A 24,792-nucleotide genomic window follows, 5' to 3' on the forward strand; every position below is an offset into this window, starting at 1 on the left:
AGGAGGGATATCTCGGCTGTAGAGGTCCCCACTAAACAGTAAGGGGTCCCAGCTCCACCCTGGGCTCCCCAGTCCTGAGCACCAGTGCTGAGAAGAGGCGTCCCAGCAACTAGTGAAAATGTCCTCTCAAAGGGCCCGAACTCAGACTCAGTAGTTCAAAAACGCTTGCCAGCTAAAGGACAGCAGCTTGAAAATTGCTAGAGAAATATGGGAAATGGAATTGTCTGGCTTCAGGGTGACGGCTAGAGGGGCAGCTCTCTTGGGACTAAAGTACTAACAGGCTCCACTGTTTCTTTGCTGAGCTCTCCCCACACATAAATGACGGGTACAGATGGGCACCAAATATGAGTCTCCTTTAACCTCCCTAACACCCCTCTCACCCCACCCAGGTGATTCTCTGAGATCCCCTAACCCACCCAAGCCATGCACCAAAGGAACCTCTTTCTACAGCTGTTCCTCATACGCTGCTGACCTTGACCCACTCTGCCGACTTTCCTAAAAATCTCTCAAAAATCCACAAACCCCAAATAAACAACAACTGGCAACATGTACGCTGTACGTCTTGCCAAGCAGTCCCAAGCCATGCTCTAGTGGTGATAGGCTTTGGTTCGCAGCATAGCTTCTCCAGGCACCTCCAAGCCCAGCACAGGCAGCTACCAACCACAAACTGTGTTGCATCTCCTACCAGGTGGCCCAAGGATGGACTCAGACGTGGCTGACCTAGGCCTACACAGTAGCCCCTCCCGAGAGGCCCTAGAACTAACACATCTCGTGGACGACTTCAGACCTCACCAGAGCACCACCCAATTAGCACCATAAACGACACACCCAAAGAATGGACTGGCAGGCACCAGGGTCCCCTAAAGTAAATCCCAATCCATGGGGTCAGCCCCTACATAACAGCTCACCCACTGTAGCCATGGCCAGTTCTCACAACCAGGCAACCTCAGGGTCAAACCCACCCACTGACATGCCTATAGCAATCAAGGCTCAACTACAACAGGAGGGCATGCAACTCACACAAAGGACACCCCTGGAGCACCCAGCTCAAGTGACCAGAGAGTCTGCAGCACTAGGCCCCACAGGACATCTACTATGTAATGCTACCCCACCAAGACTGGGAGACATAGCAGACCTACCTAATATTTAGAAACAAACACAGAGAGGTAGCCAAAATGAAGAAACCAAAACTATGAACAAAAAAAACATGGCAATAACTACTTGGTACATACCTATCAATAATTACTTTAATTGTAATTGGATTAAATGCTCCAATGAAAAGACATATGGTGGCTGAATAGAGAAGAAAACAAGACACATACATTTGCTGCGTACAAGAGATGCACTTCAGAGCGAAAGACACACAAAAACTAAAGGGATGAAAAAAGATATTTCGTGCAAATAGAAGAGAAAAAAAAGCTGGAGTAGCAATACTTAGACAAAATAGACTTTAAAACAAAGGGTAAACAAAAGAAAAAAAGGACATTTCATGTACAATAGCCAAGACATGGAAGCAACTGAAGTGATGACATGGTACATATATACAACGGAATATTACTTGGCCATTAAAAAGAATGAAATCTTTCCATTTGTGACAGCATGAATGGACCTAAGGGGCATTATGCTAAATAAAATATCTCAGACAGAGAAAGATAGACACCATATGTTTTCACTGATATGTGGAATCTAAAAAACAAAAAAAGCCATCAAAACAGAAACAAACGACACAGAACCTAGACACAGAACCTACACAGAACCTAGAGACAGAAGAACTACGCTGGAGAGAACATGGCAAAAGATCCTGGACAGAAACTGGACACAGAACCTAGACACAGAACCTAGACACAGAATCTACACAGAACCTAGAGACAGAAGAACTTCACTGGAGAGAACATGGCAAAAGATCCTGGACAGAAACTGGCCACAGAACCTAGAGACAGAACCTAGCGAGAGAACCTGGCTGAAGAACCTAGAGACAGAACCTGGCTACAGAACCTAGATAGAACATGGCAAGAGAACCTGACTAGAACCTGGTGACTGAACCTGGCTGGAGAACCTGGACAGAACCTGGCTGGAGAACCTAGCGAGGGAACATGGCTACAGAACCTGGCTGAAGAACCTAGCAAGAGAACATGGACACAGAACCTGGCTAGAGATCCTAACCAGAACTTCACTGGAGATCCTGGATAGAACCTGGCAGGAGAACCTCTCTATGCTGATCAACAGAACCTGGCTGGAGAACCCAACTATGCTGATCAACTGAACACTGCCTCCGTGTCCTTTCTTCTTCGCCGACTCCGTCCACACCTTTGGGGACCCCTGGACCTGCTGAGGTTGGACCCCAGCAATATACCACATGACTACCCAGAAGACCAGGTTCAGATAGCCAGGTGGCTGTACCTGGCTCACCTGAGTTCTTTTTTTCTATGTAATCCCAATATTCATTAATCATTTTAATTAAAGACAGAGTAGCATTATGGCTCATCCACACTTCCAGTGAACAACAACAACAAATGAAAAGCAAACAAAACAATTCTTCATTTACTGAGAGGATGAACAAAAGAATATGAAGTCCTACAGTGATTTGAAAATAAGTACTAGCCTGAATTTGCTGAGTTTGATGCTTAGTACTGTTTATAATTTACAACATGTTTGAGGGAGGAAATCCTTAAATATTATTGCTCATCTAAATAAAAGTACAGTTTGTGCCAGACTGAGTGGAAAAAAACACACACACACACAAAACCAGAAACAAACTCATATATACAGAAAAAAAAACTGACAATTGCCAGTTGGGAAGGATGTTGGGGGGGGGGGGCAGGTGACCAAGGTGAAGTGGGTAGGAAGTACAAATCGGCAGTTACAAATAGTCATAGGGATGTAAAGTACTGCATAGGGAATACAGTCAATAATCTTATAATAACTACTAGAGGCCTGGTGCACGAAATTCATGCACTGGGGGGAGGGCTGAGTCCCTCAGCCGGGCCTGCACCCTCTTGCAGTTCAGTACCCCTAGCTCTTTACCACCCGGCTCACTACTCCTTAGCATTGCCGCAGAGGCGGGAGAAGCTTCTGCCATCACCACTGAGCTTGCCAGCCATCGGCCTGGCTTGTGGCTGAGCAGAGCTCCCCCCTGTGAGAGCACACTGACCACCAGAGGGCAGCTCCTGCATTGAGCATCTGCCCCCTGGTGGTCAGTGTGTGTCATAGTTACCAGTCACTCCCAGTCTTTCTGCTATTAGGGTCAGTTTGCATATTACCCTTTTACTATATAGGATAGAGGCCTGGTACATGGGTGGGGGCCGGCTGGTTTGCCCTGAAGGGTGTCCCAGATCAGGGTGGTGGTCCCCACTGAGGTGCCTGGCCAGCCTGGGTGAGGGGCTGATGGCTGTTTGCAGCTGGTCACACCCCCTTCAGGGTGGGTGTCCCCACTGGGCTGCCTGGGCAGTCTGGGTGAGGGGCTGAGAGCTGTTTTCAGGCTGGCAGGTGACTGAAGTTCCCAGCCTCTCCTTTTTTTCTTTTTCTTTTTATTCTGGGATTTATTTACCTTCTATAGCTGTCACTGGAGCTGAGAGCCAGCTCCAGCTCTGAGGCCGGGGCTGGCTGAAAGCAGGTATCTGGGGTTTGTTTAGCTTCTATAATTGAAACATTGTTGCTTTTGGAGCTGTTGCTTCAGGAGCTCAGAGCTGGGCCACGGCAGGCGGGGAACCTTGGCTTCCTCCATCACTGGAGCAAGCAAGCCTCATGTTCGCTTCAGCTGCGTGGCTGCCGGCCGCCATCTTGGTTGGCAGTTAATTTGCATATCTCCCTGATTAGCAATGGGAAGCATAGCAGAGGTATGGTTAATCACTCTATTTGTCTATTATTAGATAGGATATATGGTGCCAGGTAGGTATTAGACTTATTGGGGGGATCACTTTGAGAGTTATGAAAATGCCTAATCACTGGGTTGTACATCTGAAACTAATATAATACTGAATGTCAACTATAAGTGAAAATTAAAATTGGAAAACACACACACACACACACATTTACATAAACACACACACACACAATCACCAGCAACATGATGGGGTGGGTGGGTCAGGGCAGGGTATGAGGTCCAGTTCTTAATGAAAAAGGGTCCATATTCATGTGAAAGGCTGTCCAATAAAGAGAAAACCGAAATCACTAAACTAATCTCTATGCTGACTGGTGCATTTTCCATGTGCTAACTACAAAGGAGATGTCAACAGCACACACATACACAAAAGGAACCATCCAGAGACACACCCGGCTAGACCATAACCGCGGCTGCTTAGTATCTAGACAAGCAAATTATAAAACGTGAGGTGCTTCTCATTGGCGAGAAGTCTTAGGGGATTATACGACAATACTTGTGAAGAAAAATGAAATCCTACCAGGATTTGAAAAGGGTTCTCTGAACAGTGTACACTGAATTTTTCTTTTAATAATAATTTTTTTAAAAATCTTAACTTCCGGAATGCCAGGTTCAAAAAGTAGAGCTGGCTTTACCGCAGTCCCATGTCTGCGGCCACGCAGGGGCCACCCACCCGCGCACTCCCAGGTTCCTAAGTGTCACCCCAGGACCCTGCCTGTGAGCCAGGCTGGACCGGCAGGGCCACCCCCTCCAGGGGGCCCCCGGACGGCCACACCGAGCCCAGCCACGAGTGGGGAGTGGCGAGCGCTGCCTACCCGCCACCTTCACAGAAACACACTTTGTTTCCACTCCTTCGGCCCGGCTCTCGCCCGCCGTGGAGAAGAGAAGCCATCAAGTCTCAAAGACAAGTCACATCTTCTCCGGCCCCAAACCGGGATGCCGAGGTGCGGAGGCACCACCTCCCGTCCCATCACAGTCCTGGGCACAGACCCCAGTGGGCGGCCCCTGCGCTCCGCCGGCTCCGAGGCACGGAGGTCGCCCCAGGGAGGCCCTGGGCCGCCCGGCGGGCACCGTCCAGGAGGAGCGGGCGGAGGGGCCGGGTCGGGCGAGCGCTGCCTGCCCCTGGCCGGGAGGAGCCGGCCGGCCGCGGGGGGCCCGGGGGCCCGGGGGCTCACCTTGTTGAGGCGGGAGTCCCGCAGCACCGAGCAGCCGCGCTGGGGGGTGTGGCGGCGGCGAGGGCCGGCGGGCTCCATGGTGGACGCTCGGTGGGCGGCGCGGTCGGGCGGAGCGGGAGGCGCGCAGCGCGGGCCGTGGATGCTGCTGGGGCGCCGGCGCGGAGTGCGAGTGCGGCGGCCGCGCAGGGGCAGGAGCAGGGGCAGGGGCAGGGCCGGGCCCGCGCCGGGAGCAGGCGTGGGAGGGGAGAGGGGGCGGCGGCCGCGGGAGGAGCCGGCGAGGAGCCGGTGTCCCCAGCCGGACGGCCCGCGAGAAACGCTGAGTCATGGCCGGAGCTCGCCGGGCGGGCGGGCGAGGAGGAGGGAGAGGCGCTCGCGGGGCCCAGGCGGGCGGCCCGGGAGGCGCTCCCCGCCCCTCGCAGCCCCGCTACCGCCGCCATCGCGCTTGCCGCCGGGACTGGACGGGCCGTCCCCGCGTGGGCGTGTCGGCGTGTGGCGCCCTGAATGCGCTCCTTGTCCCCCGGGGCCCACGTGGGGCGTGCGGGGCCCCTGGCAGAGCCGCCGCCGGAGGGGGGAGCCATGCGCTGCAGCGGCGCCGAGGGGAGCCTGGGGAGGTTTGCGGACACCCAGGACCGGCTGCTGCGAACCAGACTTCCATCTACCCTCACAGAGCGCCCTGCCCACAGTCCTGGGTGCAGCCATGCCCGTGAGCAGGAGGCAGGAGGAAGCCAACCTTGACCCAGAAAGCCCAGGCCCAAGTAGAACTGGGGGAAAGGCGAGAAGGAGAGCGTGGGCGCCGCCGCACAGGTCCCTGCAGATCACCCGCGGGACGTTTATGAACGTAAATGTGTGCTGGGTCCATGTGGGCTAGAGTGCAGGTGCGTTAGGGCCCAAACCACAGTCCCGTTTATCCTGCAGATAACCTTCCTAAGTTCTAGAAGCCGGGATGTTTAAGAACCTCTCTCTCAATAACGATGAGTAACTCAATCTTTAGGCGCTTCAGTTTCTTCTTTGGTAAAACTACCCTAGTTTTACCAAAACTAGGGTCAGAATAGTGATGGTACAGCACTGAAGTTCTCTTTTTATGGATATTCACACCTAAAGTGTCAAGAAATGGAAAAACAGTCATAGGAGAGCCAGAAGGGAGTGTCTGACACACAGGGGACACGGAGGATTTCTGCGCCCCAATTTCCTTTTCAGTTAAATAGGAATCCTGATGTCTGCCCTATGCATCTCTATCTAATGATATACCAGATAGTGTTTTGGATTGCTTATCTGTTGGTTTTATAGATCCACAAACTAGACACACATCCATTCAGTATCTTCTTTATTTCTAATTATGTTCTTTTTCTTATGAGAATGCTTTGTTCCAGAAATTGTTTTGTGGCCATACTTCTCTCCAGAAGCTTCTTAGGCCCGGCCTTGGAATTATCTAGAATGAGTGCTTTTATGTAGAGAACGTTTTATTGGCGTCGCAGAGTTCTTTTAAAACATTCATTGCATTTAAGTAACACTTTTCACTGTTGATTTTATAATCCATAAATAATTAACCCTACAACATCTGAGAAGAAGGTATACTTTACAAAAGACACTCTCTTAAATTAGCTGAGACACATTACAATTACAGTGCTTTATGTGAGAGAAAAACAGTTTAACAACAGGCCTGGGAACCAAACAGAAGACAGTGAAGACGAAACAAAAATGTTCATACCATGGAACCTTATCATAAAGCAGCTCTTATTGCATAAATTTAGATGTATTACCAGTCTACTCCTGTCTCTGTGATATAATATCTACCTATAGAAAAGCTGATGTAAATACAGGGAGTAGCCCCAAAAGAGTGTGGGCTCTTCCTCTAAGCCTTCATTACACAGGGATTACAAGATCCTGCCAGTGCAGGTAAGGCTCACATCTCTCTTCCATGTGTTTATTTCTCTTATGGAAAGAGTTCCAATTGTGTTGAGCGATATTAGTAAAAGGCCTAGTGGGGGAGCAATCTTGCATATCCACGAGCCATTCCAATAACTTATTTTTCCACATAAATGTTAGCCAGAACATGCAATTTTCCAGTCCTTTCAAGTAGTTTGTAAGATTAGGTTTTATTGCAAAAAAAACCCAAAAATGGATGAAAGAAAAAAATTTGTTTTAATTTTTCTTGGAAGAAACTATAGTTGTGCAGTCATCTGCACACAATTGGTGATGTTAATAATGAGTGTGATTCACAAACGAAGGTTTCTGTTACACAGGTGCAAATACTAAACTTACAATCAAATCAAATATTTGATCAAATATTTGATCAAATACAATCAAGTCAAAATCAAACATTTCTTGCCCAAGTAAGTTCAGTGCACAATGAGCTCTAATCATATTAAAATACTAAAGGACCAGTGCATGAGATCCATGCAAGGGTGGGGGCCCTAAGCCTGTCTGCGGCCTCTCACAATCTGGGACCCCTCGGGGGATGTCTGCCTGCTGGCTTAGGCCCGATCCCTGGGCCTAAGCCAGCAGTCAGACATCCCTCTCGCAGTCCAGGCCTCTCCCAGTCCGGGACACCTTGCTCCTTACTGCCTGCCTGCAGTGGAAGTGGGAGAGGCTCCCACCACTGCTGCTGCGCTCGCCAGCCATGAGCCCCGCTTCTGGCTGAGCAGTGCTCCCCCTGTGGGAGCACACTGACCACCAGAGGGCAGCTCCTGCCTGCATTGAGCATCTGCCCCCTGATGGTCTGATGGTCACAGCAACCGGTTGTTCGGCCATTCGGTCAATTTGCATATTATGCTTTTATTATATAGGATGATTTTAGTATTCTGATCTAATGTCATTGAGATTTCAAGAAAAGGCATACACCTCAGATACTGTGGGTTGGGTTCCAAATCACTGCACTAAAACATTGTTGCAATAAATTAAGCCATAAAAAGTCTGTGAACCGAAATAAAGCAAAGTGCAATAAAACAAGATATGCCTGTTCAGGAAATTCTTAATAGCACATACAGCATTGCAAATGTTTTACCTTCTTTGAGAAAAAAGGTAATCTGGCCATTGCTAGGTAGCTAAGTTGGTTAGAGTATCATCCTAATACACCAAGGTTGTAGATTCAATTTCCAGTCAGGGCACATACCAGAAGCAACCAATAAATGCAATGATAAGTGAAACAATACATTAATGTTTTTTTCTCTCTCTCTCTTCTTTCCTCTGTCTCAAATTGATAAATAAAATTTATAAAAAGATTAATAGAAAAAATATAGTAGATGATGGTTTGTGTTATTTTAGTAAATGATGCTGTATTTCTTTGCACAAAAAGCACATTACTATGTAAAATAAATTCTGATTTTTTTTTAATTGAAAATCTCAACATGCCTGGTTCTTGTGTTTCTGTATGAGTGAAAGACCTTTGACTTGTAGGGGTTCTAATTTGAGAGTTCCATGTTTCTTAGAAATGCGAAAATCTATCAGGGTGGCCAACCCTCAAACTTCAGAGTCAAATGTAGGACCTTTGACCTTTTGGGTTTCTGATTTTAGAATTCCAGTGTTGGTGCTGGCTGGTGTGGCTCAGTTGGTTTGAGCATCGTCCCCATACGCTGAAAGGTCATGAGTTCAATTCCAGGTCAGGGCACATACCCAGGTTGCAGGTTCCATCCCAGTCCAGATGCCTGCGGGAGAAGGCTGATTGATGTTTCTCTCTCTCTGTCTCCCTCCCTCCCTCCCTCCCTCCCTCCTTCCCTCCCTCCCTCCCTCCTTCTCTCTCTAAAATCAATAAAAACATATCCTTTGGTGAGGATAAAAAAAAGAAAAGAAAGAATCCCAGTGTTCAATATGTTAGCGGGTGGGCTACCCTGGGTCAAATGTAGGAGGCTGAATCCCTGGGATAGCAAGCCCCTGTGTAGTTGCCAACCAAGGAGAAAGTTGACTTTTCCCCTGCATCCTGAAGTGAGGATACAAGTTAAATGAGTGCTAACATAGAGGAGGCAAAACTTTACTTCCACCCATCATAGGTTTTCAGCTGGGACTCTTTAACAAGAAGACATTCACAAAAGAATATGAGTTTATTAACACGTGTAGTGCACATCATGCAGAAGATACCCCAAAGGAGGAGTGACTCAAAGCAGCAGCTTACAACTGCAATATAAAGCATCTTCAACAAAGAACAATAAATTTGTAGAGAAATGACAAGACAAAGGAAAGCAGTTTTAGGTTCCCAAAGGGTGGCAAACCGTGGGAAGGTAAACATATGGGAAGAAACAAATGGAGTAAGGTTTGTTTACAGGTTCCTCTGGTCCTCGATAATGCATATTTTGGGGTTCCATATTCTGATTTCCTTCACTAGGCTCTGTACCTGGGAATCCCTGATGAACCAAACTATAAGCAATTGTTATTTGAATATTATAGTACTTGATGAAATGATATGAGTCATTTCATTAGAATATGTTAAAGAGATATAACCTTACCTTATCTACATGCAAAAATTTATGCAAAAACTCCATCCTCTAAGAGAACCTATGTATATATTCTGTATGTATATGTATATATGTATATATATACATATACATATATATGTATATTCTGTATGTATATGTATATATGTATATACATATGTATATGTATATGTGTATATATATATATATATAGAGAGAGAGAGAGAGAGAGAGAGAGAGAGAGAGAGAGAAGCTGCATGGTGATTAAGTGATTTGGGAATAAATCCATAAATTAAAATCCATTTGGAACCCAACCCACAGCATGTATAAATCATTTATATCTTAACTGCTCATTTATATCTGAACAAGTTTTCAGTAAGCGGACTAGTAATTTTCAAATGTTCAAATGTGGTAGCATTATCTTATTTTGCTGAATTGCATTTGGGAAAAAGAAGCTGGGTGTTTCATTTATTTAATGCTAATATATTCTGGACAATATTATACATGTGTAGAAGATTAAAAGACCACAAATTTCCCCCCAAAAGACATTATTTAGTCTGTCATTGGTGTGTGTTTGCAAAACAGTTTATTTTAACACGGCAAATAGAAGTTTCAATATGGGGCACTGGGAAAGGTTTATACTCAACTACAACGATCCTAGCATTCTTCTATACAAGGCCTCAGCAATGTTCATCATCTGGAGGTAGAAGTTTATCAATAAATTGTGTGTTAGCCATCATTTCCTGGTGACATCATGCCTTCATAGGCTTTGAAGGTTACATTGGCTGGGTTTGCCAATGTTTTTGGATTTACAACAGCAAGAGAACCAACTATTAAGGGAACTAAAGGGTCACAGTATCCATGACACTGGGGAATAGAAATGTCTGTGTTAGTCACTGATAGTGAAACCGGACTCAGTGGGTTCAATGCAGCCTGTCACTACTTGAGCCAAATTAAGCAGAGACAGGGTTGAATCATATATGAGCATTTATTCCAATACTGCCGGCAGTATGGGGAGAGCAATCGGTCACCCTGGAAATTCTGCTCTGGCCGCCCTGCCAGTTGGCTGCTTCTGTACACACGGGGAGAAGATAGCTGCATGCAGCTGCAAGCAGCAAGAGTAACATGGAAAGGGGAGGCTAGAGTTTGCAGTTTGGCCTTCAGGAACTCAAAGTCTGATAACAAGATGACTAATCTTCTATGATGTTACAAACAACTCAGCCCATTCCTGGGACCGGAGAATGGTCAGCGTTCCTGAGAAAAACTCCCAGAGGGGGTCAAGGTCCGGACACAGCAACCAAATCAAAGGGTGTCCTGCCCTTGGTCTGTTCTCAAAATGTATTTCTTTTCTGAGTAATGGACCCATGGAGGCATCTTATCTTTTTACAGCCTTGTTTCATCCTCCAGTTTCCCAGGGTCTGTAAGAAAACGTCTTATGTGTAGTGAGGTGAATAATTATTGAACAACTATGACTTGTCCTGATTACGTGCCCTTCCCCACTATCAATAGGACCCTGGGAATCGAAGCCGGTAACTGAGGGCAGCGAAGCTTGCTAGTTTCTGCTGTGTGGTAAGAGCGGAGTATAAAGATAAACCTCCTCCCTGAGAAAATCCTCCCAAAATAATTCTGTTTAAAGGAATACTGTTCCTTGCCTCTGGTCTTTCAATTTATGTTTTCTGGTGCTTATTTAATTCCAGGTTCACCTTCCTGTGAATTTGGTGAAAGCCTAATAATATCAAACCAAGAAGGCATAGCCATGTTCACATTGAACATAACAGGTGCAAGCGGGTAGATATGTTTGATATGTGACCATCTGATATCTGCAAAGGCTTCTGCCCACCTGTTAGATGGGACAAAAGTCTCAAGGCCTATGCAGTTCTAAATGTTATTACTAAACGTTATTCTTGCTAAGTGGTCAAATGTTGCACAGTATTTTGCAGACCAGTGGTAAACAGGATGAGTTTGACAGGAACCTAACCAGTAAATGTGGCCAACTGCGAAGAAGAAATCAATGCGTAACTGACCAAATAGTGTATATGAGCAACAGCCAAGCCTCCCTTCAGGGAGACAGAGCTTTGGTTATGAATCCCCTGACTCCTGTACTTGCTGCAAGTAAATAAACTACCTTGTGACAATCATGTCTCATTCTTAAATAGAGCACCCAAACGGAAAACCCCTTGCGTTCAGTAACACACCCATGCCCTTAATCCTCATCCAGGAAGGAACGTCACCACCGTGGCCTTTCTGGCAGGGGGCACAATGTCAGGAAGCAGGGCAGGCATGCCACTGCCCTGTAGGAAGTGAGAAAGGGCACAGCACCTGGAGAGCATAATTTAAAAAGCATGGATAGCGATCGGTGGCTTTCCATCTTTATGACATAATAGAACCACCTGGAGAGTTTTAAAAATCACTCTTGACTGTATTAAGAATGGTGGACTTAATTGTCCGGGTTGTAGCATGAGCAATAGGATTTTTTGCCCAAGGAACCCAGATGATTCTAATTTTCAGTCAAGGGTGAGAATTGCCAGTCTAGAATAATGGTTCTCAAAATTTGCTTGCATCAGAATATTATTTGGAATATTATTTTAAGCTGGTTATTTTTAAGGAATAAAAAGCTCAAAAAAACTTTTGGCTTTCTCCCTAATTACCTAAATTTAGATAGAGGACCTATTCCAGTAAGGGAGATATCAACGTAGATAACTATAATTTAGCATGAACTAGCGTGTGATAGGGAGGAATTTGTCAAGGCCCATTTAATCAAAGCCCTCTCAGTGTTTCATTGGTAAAGATGGCCCAGCAAACATTTATTTACCGAATTTTTGCTTCAATATTGCCTTCCTGCCTTTGAAATCCCAAACTACAAGCCCCTTTCTCTTTAGCTCAAGATGGTACATGAGTCTCAACTTCCCACTGCATTCTTGGGCCCTATATTCTTATGGAACCCTCGTATGTACATTCGTAACAAATTTGGTAATTTTCTCCTGTTAATCTGTCTAAAGATAATTTGATAATTAGCTTAGCCAGAAGAACTTTGAAAGTTGAGAGGAAAACAATCCCCCCCACACACACACACACACAATAAATGTCAAGTATTTAGAACAGTGCCTGTCACATAATAAGCACTCAACAGATTTTATCCTTTTCCTTCAATATCTAGCTCAACATCATCTTGTGAAGCCATCCCTTATTCCTCATGCAGTTATTTATCCCTTAATTTATTTAAAATATTTATTGAACACTTTCTATATGCTAAGCCTCAGGCTTAGGCCCTAGAATACAGATATAAACTTAGGAGGAGAAGTTGGTGCCAATAACAAGTAAAGAAGCTGGTGATTACAAAATCTGAAGTGTGAGAGCAATGAGTAACATGAAGACTGTTTTAAAATATTTAGAATGTTTTTTAATTTTTTTTCATAATACTTGGTATGCTTTTGTGGGAGGCAGTTAGACATGAGCAGAGCAAGGACCATGGCCAGGAAGAGAAGGTCACCAGGGTGGAGTGCCTAGTGAAGGACAATTGTAGGGTGGACCCTCCCCTGACCTTTCCTCCATGCAGATAATTACTAGGCCTAGGCCTCAGTTGTGTTTCAGCTCCAGGCTCAGCAAAACAACAAAGCCAGCCACCTCCAGACCAGTTGCGTTAAATAATGATTCCCTGCCCTGATGCTCAGTGGAGGCCTAGACCCTGACATGACACAATTGGAAAACTGCTGAATAGTCTATCGAAATCTTTCCCTGGGATCTCCCCTGAAATCTCCACCCTTAAAAGTCTTGGGCCCTGGCTCAGGTTCATGTTCCTTAGTGATTAGAGTGTCAGCCCAGGCACTGAAGGACCATGGATTCAATTCCCAGTCAAGGGTACCTACCTGGGTTGCAGGTTAGATTCCTGGCCTGGTTGGGGCACGTGTCTCTCTCACATCGATGTCTCTCTCTCTCTCTCTGTCTCTCTCTCTCTGTCTCTCTCTCTCTCCTCCCTCCCTTCTACTGCATCTAAAATCAATAGAAAAATATCCTCAGGTGAGGATTAACAAAACAAAAAATGTAATAGTGGACACTGAATACTGAAAGGATAGAGAATCTTTTTAATTTGGAAAAATATATCCCAAAACTATTGATAGTTTGTTTTATTTTATAGTTCTATAATGTTTGAAGTTTGTATGAAGAGTATATATTACTTTTATATTCAGAAAAAAACCCTAAAATTTGGAATATACGAGTGGGGTGTATATAATTAAAGTAATACACCACAAAATTTTAGGAATTAGGAATCTCATCTTTTTTTTTTCTTTTGTTCCAAAGGTAATTTGAGATGACAATTTGGCATTATATCTCATTACCTTCCTCTAGTTTGGATACTTGAAAATCTCTGACTGCTTGCCAGTAGTCACTGGAGCCAACCACATAATGCAACTCTGAGACAGGGAGGGTAAGTTTCATAATACCTTAGTCTGCCAAACACCTGTGCGGATCCACCCTACTCTTCTTACTTTGAAAAAGCTGGACTAAAAACAAACTAAAAAAAAAAAATCTTAAAGATAAAAATTAAACTTAAAAACTTCGTATAAATTTAACCTTTTTCATAAAAATTTACATTGAATTTACCATATAACCCTGACTCACCTAAAGAATAGATACTCATGATTTAGTTAATAAGCAATTGCTTTTCCAATATAACATGATGCTAATAGTAATTCTGTAAGTGTGGCTTTTCACTTCTCAATCTCTGTTTGAAAATACACGGTGAGTATGATTTATTTCAAGTAAAGTTTTTCAACCATGAAAACATGTTTCAAAAAACTACCTAACTGTCTTCTTAGAATGAATAGTTACTGCTTTTAAATTGCCATTAGTTTCTGACACTGTATTAAATTATTTGTCTTAATACCTCAAACAGATATTAAGAAAAATGGTGAATCAAAATATCACAAACACTCCCATGAGGATACCCTCAGGTCACTCTCCCCGGAGCTCTGTCAGGTGGCGCAGAGGAGCACAGCCTCTGCCCCATGGTGTGTGCTCCCTTTCCGCAATGGCGGAGGGAAAGCCGGGCCTCCTGCAGCTTCTCAGAGTCCTGTGGACAATGACTGTGGAGACAAACCACGCAGGAAACATCTGTGGGAGGGTGGGGGTGTGGGAGGGTCCCAAACACAAAAGAGCCTTATTAAGTTGCTTTGTTTAATTTGAATTTTAAGAGACAGAATGTTCTTGTTTTTGGAGATCGACTCAAAACACATCGACCTTGTTAACTTGGAGCTCATGGGCTATCTGGTTAGCATTCAGGGACCTGCCAAGGATATAACTAAGCCAGCCTTAGGCACCAACCAGCCATCTGTAATGTCACCAGAAGCTTGGCATTTCCAATCCAGTTCTAAGCTGAAGCTGCTCATGGGGTGGCAGAGCTCCAGGCCTCCAGACCGTCTGGTTTGTGGGAGAGGAAGAGCACGAGTATGAAAGCTTGTACTCAGGAGGCTTATAAGGGGGCTCATTCATGATGAAGAGACCTGACAGAAAGCACAGAAGCACGGTGGAAGGCTGAAGGACGAAAATAAATTTTGCCATGGTAGAAACAGGCAAGACCAAACCATTTTCTGAAGACATGGTCCAATTTTTTGAAGGAAAATTGAGAAAACTTTGAGCAGGAGAGAATAACTGTATAAATTTGGTAGGAAAGTTATTAAGTCCCTTTGGGGTTTTGAAAATAATCAGGCCTGGGGTACTTGTTTTTCACACAGATCCATTTAATCATTCAAGGTTTCCAAACTAGAGTAGAATTTATACTGACACAGGAACCTTATATGTAATTGTTTATATTTCCAAGCTGTTTAAAGTCAAATTTGGAGATAGGTATTGATGGTATTGGTTACTAGAACCATAAGCAAAAAAAAAGTTGGAGGAAGTAGCCAATCATTTGTCCTTAGCTTCCCCCAGCCTCATCTCCCCACCCCCACAGACGGTTGTATCACCTGAAAAAGCAGGTTCCCAGAACACCCTCCTCTCCTTACACTGTGCAGCCTGCTCCCTCATGCCTTCAAACTGGGCTTTAGAGAGACCTGAGATCTTCCTGCCCCCACCGTGGCCTTGGTGTGGTGGAGAATGAGGGCAAGTTTTACCAGGGGAGCCAGGACTGCAGAGACAATGGTAACTCCCCACAATCTCCTCATCCCTTACCTCTCCTTTCTTACTTTACTAAGCCACTCTGGATGCAATGGAAAAAAACAAGGAGCAAGAGGTGAAAAAGCCCTGCTGAGCAGAAAAGGGAGGGTACTTCCGGAGCGCAGGCAAAGTTAGAGCAAAACTATAAAATCACTCTGTTACAAAGAGTTATCAAAACGCCCGCGAGCTCTTGGAATTAAGTTCAGAACCAGCTCTCGGTTTTTCAGAGAATCAAAGCTTTAAAGTTTTCTAGGTCAAGTCCCAGAGACTTGGATTCACACTTGATTTGTTTGCCCTGTCTACAGGGAAGCCGATATACAACTTTAGAAGTTATATTACTGAATACAAATATTAAGTCACCTGGCATGTGTTATATAGAGTTTTGTTTGCAATTATCCTGATAACATCTGTTGGAGAGACAGGAAATCTAGCTCATGAGGATTAAATAGTTTTGTTTTTTTTATCATAACATTTTCTTCCAATCTGTATAAGTTCTTCATAAGTAGATCTATGCATAGAAAAATAAAGGGCATAAGAACAAAGTCAAATAAATATTAAACCTTCTTGTAGTTTCTGAACAATTAAAGAGCAGGAGAGAGAGAGAGAGAGAGAGAGAGAGAGAGAGAGAGAGAGAAAGAGAGAGAGGAGAGAGAGAGAGAGAAACAGTAGTTTAATTCTCTTGTACCAGAAGATCCCACATTTTCATATGCCCTTCTCCCAGCTCCCAAACCTCAAAGAAGATAATGTATCACATTTCCCCCCCCGCCCCCCGCCCTAGAATTAGCCGCTTTAAAATCTATATCAAACACAGGAAAGAGGTTTTTTCCCCCCCTCAGTGATACAGTCTATTTGTATTTAAGTTTCTTTTGTTTCCCTGTCCTAGTTATGATAATCTTTATAATCTATAATATTCCCACAGGAGGAAGAGCATTTAATAAACCCAGGCTAAAACTGAAATCTCCCTAGATTCCTTTTAGAAATTGATATGTAAATATTCTAACACATGCCAGTTATTTCAAAACCATTAATAATTGCAGCAGATATAAATGTAAATGTATAAACATAATAGGTTTTCTTTTCAGAAATCTCCTTATTTCTATAGTCATTTAAGGAAACTATCAACTCTAACAGTTTTATTATAAGACATTGATAATATTTCTCTCCATTCAACTTATTAAAATGAAATAGAATAAATATGCTACAAAGAAAAACTTGGGGTGGGGGAGAAGTTTGTTAGAGAACCAAGAAACTAGATAACTTTTTTAAAAAAAGTGTCACCTGAGGTCTTAGTAAGGATGGTTTTTCGAAAATATGCTACTCTTAGTCTGAAATACTACTGATTTACTGACATCTACACTAAAAGCCATTTCAGTAACATTTAAGTTATAACATCAGTTTCCCTGGCTGTAGATAAGGTCATTCTTGATGTATTCATTACCTACTAATATGTAAGAAATGACCACAAAACTTCGTGGCCTACATTTATCTCCCAGTTTTTGTGGTTCAGGAATCCAGAGGCAGCTTGGCTGGGTACCTCGGCCCAGGGTCTCTCACAAGACAAGTTCTTCAAATTTCCACCAAGACTTTGTGCTTTCTGTCAGGTCTGTTCATCATGAATGAATCTCCTGTATATCTCTCCTGAGTACAACCTTTCATACGCATGCTCTCCCTCTCCCATAACCCAAGGCCTGGACTTCTGCCACTAACCTCTGCCAGAGTCAAGGCGATGGCCAGGGCGGTTTTCATCTCAAGGCTCAACCAGGGGAGAATTAGATTCCAAGTTCACTGACATGGATGTTAGCAGAATTCAGTTCCTGATTGGCCTTGCTCACTACATTGGACTCTCTATAGGGCACCTATGATAACTTGCTTCATCACAACAAGCAAGCAAGAAGTGTGAGTGTGTGTGTGTGTGTGTGTGTGTGTGTGTGTGTGTGTGTGAGAGAGAGAGAGAGAGAGAGAGAGAGAGAGAGAGAGAGAGAGAGAGAGAGAAGCAAAATGGAAGTTGGTCTTTTATAACCTAATTTCAAAAGTGACATCCCATCACTTTTGCCATATGCTATTCTTTTAAATCAAGTCACTAGATTTAGTCCACACTCAAAAAAGACTGCACAAAATGTGTGAATACTAGGAGGCAGGGATCTTTGAGAGCCATTGTAGGGACTGCCTACCACGTCTGATATAGGAAATTATTTATAACTCCAGACCTTTTTGAGATAGCAACATTTTTGGATAACCATTTTCAAAAGTTAGGGGTTTTAGAAGAGGGAAAGGGGGTCAAATACAAGGTGACAACAAATGACTAGGGCGCACAGGCAGGGAGCACACAATATACACATGTTGTATTCTAAAGTTGTACATCTGAATATGTCATTAACCAATGATACCCTAATAAATTTAATAACAAAAAAGTGGGCTTAATTTTAAAATGTATTCCATTTTGTATTCTGAATACTGAGAAAATTTTTTTTCAGGAAGTAATTTCTTTTATACCTTTTAAAAATAAGTGCCTACTTTTAACTTATTAATGATATATATATATATTGATATATCTAAAACATTTTTTGGCTAAATAAAGTTAAGGAGAGTTAGAGGGGAAAAAATCAAATAAATAATATATTTTTTCAAAATATACTTCAATATTGAGCTAGACAATATAACCTCCTTGACACATCGATCATATAATAAGTCCCATTTTACAAATAAAATAAAGGGTAGTACTAGATGGGCATTTAGAATTGTTTCCAAAAAAAATAAGAAAATCCACAAAAAAGTCTAGTCAATTCTTTCAAAAAAATTTTCCCTTCTCCATTACAGTCTCAACTAAATGTTTTTGTATATTTGTTGATGTCAAAACTTGAGGTGTATGTGCATTTTTCTATAGAGGGAGTTAATAGCATCCATGAGATTTTCAAAACACCAAGAATCATTGCTGTACACAACGATAACTTAAGCACTGAATTCTCATACTGTCTCATAAATTTGCTTCATATATCCAAAAGATAAAAGCAAAGCAAAATTTACTGGATTTTCTTTTAAACTGTCCATTTTATCAGTTCAACTAGTGTTGAACTTCACACTAATTCAGTACATATTTACTCAGTATGCTAGATGCCATCAACAGTTGGCATACAAATTGAAATACAAATGCCGTTCTCAAGGAGCTCACACTTCTGGGGGTTAAGGGGTAGTGGACAATAAAGACAGTAATGTATACAATATTGGGCGTGCTGAGTGTTGTGGAGAAAATAAGCAGGATATATATCTGAATTCTTCAAAGCTTTAATGGGAATATACACACACCTTCAATCAGCCCTTTTGGTCTTGCATGAAAGCTTTTAATGTCAATATAATGCACTCAGTCAAGTCCAGCAAATATTTATCTAGCGCTTACTATGGGCTAGATGCTGAGGTGAAGGTGCTGCTCAGAGAAGTTTACTGTCTGGGTTGGAGGGTCCCTAGATACCCTTCTGGCCTGAGTCAGGGGTTCCCCTCTGTGACCACTTAATAACCCAGGCACACATTTATCGTGCTGACCTTCAGGTCACATCTAAGTGTATCTCTTTCGTACGTGATTGTAAGCTCTTTGAGAGCAAGACCTACACTTTATTAATCTTTGAATCCTAGTGCTTGGGGCTTAGTGGTTGTTGACCTGCACTTGAAGAGATAGGCTAACTATGAGAGATTGCGCATGCCCAGGACTTTCTCTGACTTCATCTTGCGCAGTAAGATTCAGAATGACATTTTTCTCTCTTAGGTTTCAGTTCAAAACAATGACTATCATTGAGGTGAAATCTGATATGGTGTAAAAAAATGCTTTTATCAAGACCATATGCATTCTTTCCAAGGAAAACTGGTTAGCAACACATTGCCATGTTTTATCCAGCAAATAAGTCATTCCTCTTCTCAGGCCCCTCGCTCTTTCTGGCCTTGGGCCCATGTAACAGCTCCACACCCCACGTTCAGTCTCCATTCTTGCTCTGAGATGAGCAGTGACCTGGAGAAGTGGAGGATAGATACCATGCTGTGAAGGTGATCAGCCCTGCTTTTGCTTGCTTCACTGGCAAATTTTAGAAAAAAAATATACTATTCAGTTTTAGGCTACATTTAAAAAAAGAAATCATTCAAAGGTCAGGTCTCAGAGAAATAAAGAGATAGATAAAAAGTCAAATTGAACTGAACTTCTCAAAGTCAGTGTGTCCTTTGTGTATATTCTATCAGAAACAATTATATCATGTAACCATTTCTTTCTGAATAAGGCCTAATTCTTTGTCCACACCCAGCAAAACGTATGTTTTTTTATTCTCAAATTTTCTCAAAGGCAAATGCTTTCCCACACTCAGACATGCATTAATGGTCCTTTGAGTATTCATTTTATGCCAGATTTCAGGGTTTTAAATCTAAACTATTTTGTTTAGTTTTTAAAAGCATGCATTATAGTAGAAAAAGAATATTATTTTTTTCATGCTTGACTGACTCAATTAACCATTATTTTTATGGATTCTTGAGAAATTGCTTTTAAACTAAGAAATGGAAGGAGAAATTCCACCAGACAATTCTATTTTTTGAGAATATAACAAATAGGAAGATATGGACTCAAAAGCCTGCATCCTTTGCCATATTAATACAACTTCAATATGTCACTGTTGCCAGGAAGGGTTGGGTTTAAATTAACAATCCTAATAATAAATGAATAGCCCTGTATCACCCTGGAGGGGAATCTCTACTAGAAGTAGGGCTCTATCCTTGTCTTTACTCTTTAACGCTCATCAACTTTTTAGATGAAAATGTAAAAGGCATATCATTTTTAAAGTATTGATATGCATTTTTATAACTTTTCTCCTAATTATAAAAATTGCACATGATTAATACAGGTAATTTAGAAAACACAGGTAAATATCCTCCATAGTAATATGATTTTTCTTTCTTGTGGGATAATTACACTTCACTGCCATAAGTTAAGCCAAGGCTAGATGATCATCCACCCAGGAGCTAAATTATGCTATAGAAAGGATTCTTGAACTGAGTGGGATATTGGACTAGATCCAGCTCTGAGATTGGGTGATTCCATGATAGAAGCAGCCCATCCTTGATAGGAACCAGTTGTGTAACTGTTCATTTTGGAAATAACAAAGAAGAAAGAAAACCTTTTCTAAAAGTGTTGCTTGGAACCCAAGAATGTGAATTTACACGATTGCTGAGACATTATCCTTTAATCCTAGCTGGATGGTGTGGAAGATGCACACAGAAGTACACTTGTGTTTCAAATACAATAGCTCTGATAGTCCACAAGTAAAAAATAAAAACGAAACTTTGAAACTATAAGATGGAAAGTTTTCAATAAAGTAAGCAAATTGCACAGTGATCAGGGTGATAATTGGGTGAGTGTCCAAGTATCTCTCTATATAAAAGGCTAATATTCTAAGTGTTCCTCTGACCATCCGACCGGTCACTATGACATGCACTGACTACCAGGGGGCAGACACTCAACACAGGAGCTGCCATAACACGCACTGGCCATTTACAAAGAAACGGCACCGCGGACCTGGCACCAACAAAGCAACACTCGGCTTCCCCCAAGTGGGACACAGGCCTCGCCACCACCGCGGAGCTACAGCCCACCAAATCATGGCCAACCCTGTCAAGACCCCATGGCCCAAAATGTGGCCCACAGCTCAGCCCAACACAGCCCAGAAACAGTGGCTGTGGGTGCCAGGTAATGATGTCACATAGCAATGCCCAGCTTCCTCTCCCTAGCAACTAGCCTCCTTGCAGTTTCTTCAGCCCAGGAACATGACTTGCTTTATGGACAGATGGAAACATTTACACTGTCACCAAATGTCTGTGAAGCATTTTCCCGTGCCTCATCTTGTTTGATCCTCACAGAAGTCCTGGAGTAGGTAGATAGGAGACGTGGTGGAATCCTACTTTCTTTTCATTAGCCGGAAAATGGTGATTTAGAAAGTTTAGAAACTTGACCCAACTGAAAAGAAGAAATGGTGGACCTTGAAAATGACTTCAGGTTTTCTCACTGTGCAGAATATAGTCAAACACTGCTAAATATTTTACCCTTTGTTCTCCCTGCATGAGCTACAATAATAATCTGCTTCGTGTTGGTATTTACTGCTGTGTTGCTGACAGTTACCTGAAAGAGAAGTTGGGGTGCTTCATTGGGCTGGAGAAAGTTTAGCTACATCAGAAAGCAGGTCTAATTAAGCAAGTTTATTCTATATATATAAAAGGCTAAGTTGACTCACGCATGCACGATACATATAAAGCTCTAGCTGGCACCAATTGCATGCATGTGTTTCAATCTGTTATTGTTGATCGTGAATTTGGTTGACACTTCTATTATAGAGAAAGGGAAAATAGTGATATTAAACTGTTTGTTCTAATTAACTTCCTTTCAATGTGCATGAATCCGTGCACCAGGCCACTAGTAGCTTATATAATGAACTCTGTGAAAGAGGCAAATAATGGGGGGAAAAAACCCAGATATTGGCAATGTCCCAGGAGTCATGCTTAGAAAGAATTAATCTATCTGTTAGAGTATTAGTGTTTTGCTGGGAGCCGGTCCATCCTTGCTGTTTCAAAGGACCTGGCATATATGGCATACTGTTCTTAATATGTTTGCTCACCTTCTTGGCACTATGTGTTTTAACCAAGGTCACCTCTCTGAGAAAGGTTGTTTCCCCAGGTAGGGATTTTCCCCTGAAGTTAGTGAGGGAATAAAACCCCTCAACTAAGTGCCAGGCGGGTAATTAATCACTTTAACTACGAACAATCATGCTTAAGCTACATAATCTTTACTCCCTGGAATGGAGATAAGAAATGCCCTAACCTTTGTAATAGAGATTGATAGGATTGAATCAACTGGTATAAACACAGATGTAACAAGACAACAGGAGACAGAACTTAGAAGACAGAACCAAGAGACACAGAACCTAGACTCAGAACCTAGACACAGAACCTAGACACAGAACCTACACAGAACCTAGAGACAGAAGAACTTCGCTGGAGAGAACATGGCAAAAGATCCTGGACAGAAACTGGCCACAGAACCGAGAGACAGAACCTAGAGACAGAACCTGGCTACAGAACCTGGATAAACATGGCAAGAGAACCTGACTAGAACCTGGTGACTGAACCTGGCTGGAGAACCTGGACAGAACCTGGCTGGAGAACCTAGCAAGGGAACATGGACACAGAACCTGGCTGGAGATCCTAACCAGAACTTCGCTGGAGATCCTGAACAGAACTTGGCTGGAGATCCTGGCTAGAGATTCTGGCTAGAGATCCTGGCTAGGCTGCTGATCAACTGAACGCTGTCTCCGTGTCATTCCTTCTTTGCCGACTCCGTCCACACCTTTGGGGACCCCTGGACCTGCTGGGGTTGGACCCCAGCAGTGTTTATAGGGTAAACTGATACAAATCACTTCAAAATGAAAACATTATTTTTAAGCTACCTATCACTTTGCATCTAAATATATTTAGAATCATATCTGTATGATATGTTTCTAAATATATTTAGAATTTTTTAAATTAATGACTGAAGGGGTCAATGTAAAGAAGATACTGGTGAGCAATTTGTTAACCAGAAATGTTTACGTCAGAAAGTAGTTACATTTGAATTTGTGAACACAATATATTATTCAAAGATATTACTTATGGCATAGAGGTAAAACAATAAGCCATAGCTTCTAAAAGATCATAAGGGACTGACTTTGTGAGCGATTTTTTTTTTCTGAAATCTTAAGCACTTCCCAACTTCTTAATTTCTGCTAATTCCTTTTGGTTTAGCTTTTTAATGTTAAAAATAAGATTTTTCTATATAATATACTTAAAAGTCTATACTGAGTTCAGTAGCTATTTGTGTGATATTAATATGCTTCTTAATTGATATAAAATTAGTAGGGAAAGCAAGTTATAATGTATTTGTAGAATATAAAATATTAGCATGTTTGTTCAAATATCACAACACAAAGATGACTTGTATCCAAAGGGATCATAACATGGTTGAAAGTGAAAAAGTCAAACAAATTCAGGGCAAGGTAGATGGGAACTAAAAATGCATTTAAAAACCTGGATTAAAAGAGTCTTTTTCATATGTGCATCTGGCACATAGAATTTGCCTGGAATGTTAATTTGCTTCTTTACTGTTTATTATATGTTCAACTTGTGGAAAAGGAAACGCAGCTATATAGTTGTGTCTTATATTACACTATAGACATGTCCCTTAAAAGTGTAAGTTGAAATTTTGTAAACTAAATGTGTGAAATGTATTCTTGGTATTGGCTTTAGAAGTAGTTAGCGTATCATAACCTTATCAGTTCTACACTGTATAAACCTGAATTGTTTTAAGTAAATTTTGCTTAAACAAATAAACCTTTTTAACTATTGAGTAATGGGCCATTATGCTTGGCATAATTTTCAGACTAAAAAGGCAGTTTATGACATGGCCCTATTCAGACCAAGTATGAAATAAACTGCTAAAATTCATTTATTCTTAGGTGTCAGTGTGGTAGGATCTGAAACCAGGTTTTCCATTATCCTGCTTTGGTTGACTACAATACTGCAAACTCTTGAGTCAGAAAGAGTAAGTGTAGTTAATTCAAAATAAGTATTCCTTCATATAAACACCCTGCTCAAAGTTATTAAAATTGTACCATCACTTGGAATAACTTATCACTGTACAGTTCTCAAGAGAAAATTGAGATGGAATTATTGAAATCAAGGGAAAAAACATGACCATGATCGTCATTGGAGAAAAAGCCAAGTCAAACATAGGAGAGAACCTAGCATCTGGGAGAAGCAGCTGCAGCTGCATGCTCATGGCTTCATAATGTGGAATTCCTCCTGGCGGGGGCTCTGAGGCTCCACTTCAGACTGAGGCTGGCTGCGGTATGCAAAAATGCTCTTATTCTGCTGAAACCCAATTGCCAAAATTGTTATCTTTTCCCCCATAATATATGCTAGTTTTCTTTTCCTCTTCTGTGTATCCCACATTCTTAAATATATCACTCGTTGTCAGTAGAAGAGATAAGTTCTTTTAAAAACATAATATAGAAAATCATATCTTTCCACCAGAGGAATCTTTACAGGATGGGTATTCTGATTTAGTCTTTTCATAGCCTTTGTTTTAACTCTTCTGAGGGAAAGAGTGCATCAGCAACATCAT

At 42.4% G+C, this 24,792-nt stretch overlaps 1 protein-coding gene across 1 annotated transcript in view; it reads right to left on the reverse strand.

Moving 5' to 3' along the window:
• The window catches only part of ME1 (malic enzyme 1), a 156,647-nt gene extending 151,121 nt beyond the window's left edge, over positions 1 to 5,526 (reverse strand). Inside the window, exon 1 of the mRNA XM_081094386.1 lies at positions 5,056 to 5,526. Within this exon, the coding sequence (XP_080950512.1) occupies positions 5,056 to 5,133 (78 nt within the window). The 5' untranslated portion in view covers positions 5,134 to 5,526. The remainder of the gene's footprint in view (positions 1 to 5,055) is intronic.
• Positions 5,527 to 24,792: the final 19,266 nt, after the last annotated feature.

The sequence above is a fragment of the Myotis nattereri genome (genome assembly GCF_964212035.1).
Source record: "Myotis nattereri genome assembly, chromosome: 6".
Lineage (NCBI taxonomy): Eukaryota > Metazoa > Chordata > Mammalia > Chiroptera > Vespertilionidae > Myotis > Myotis nattereri.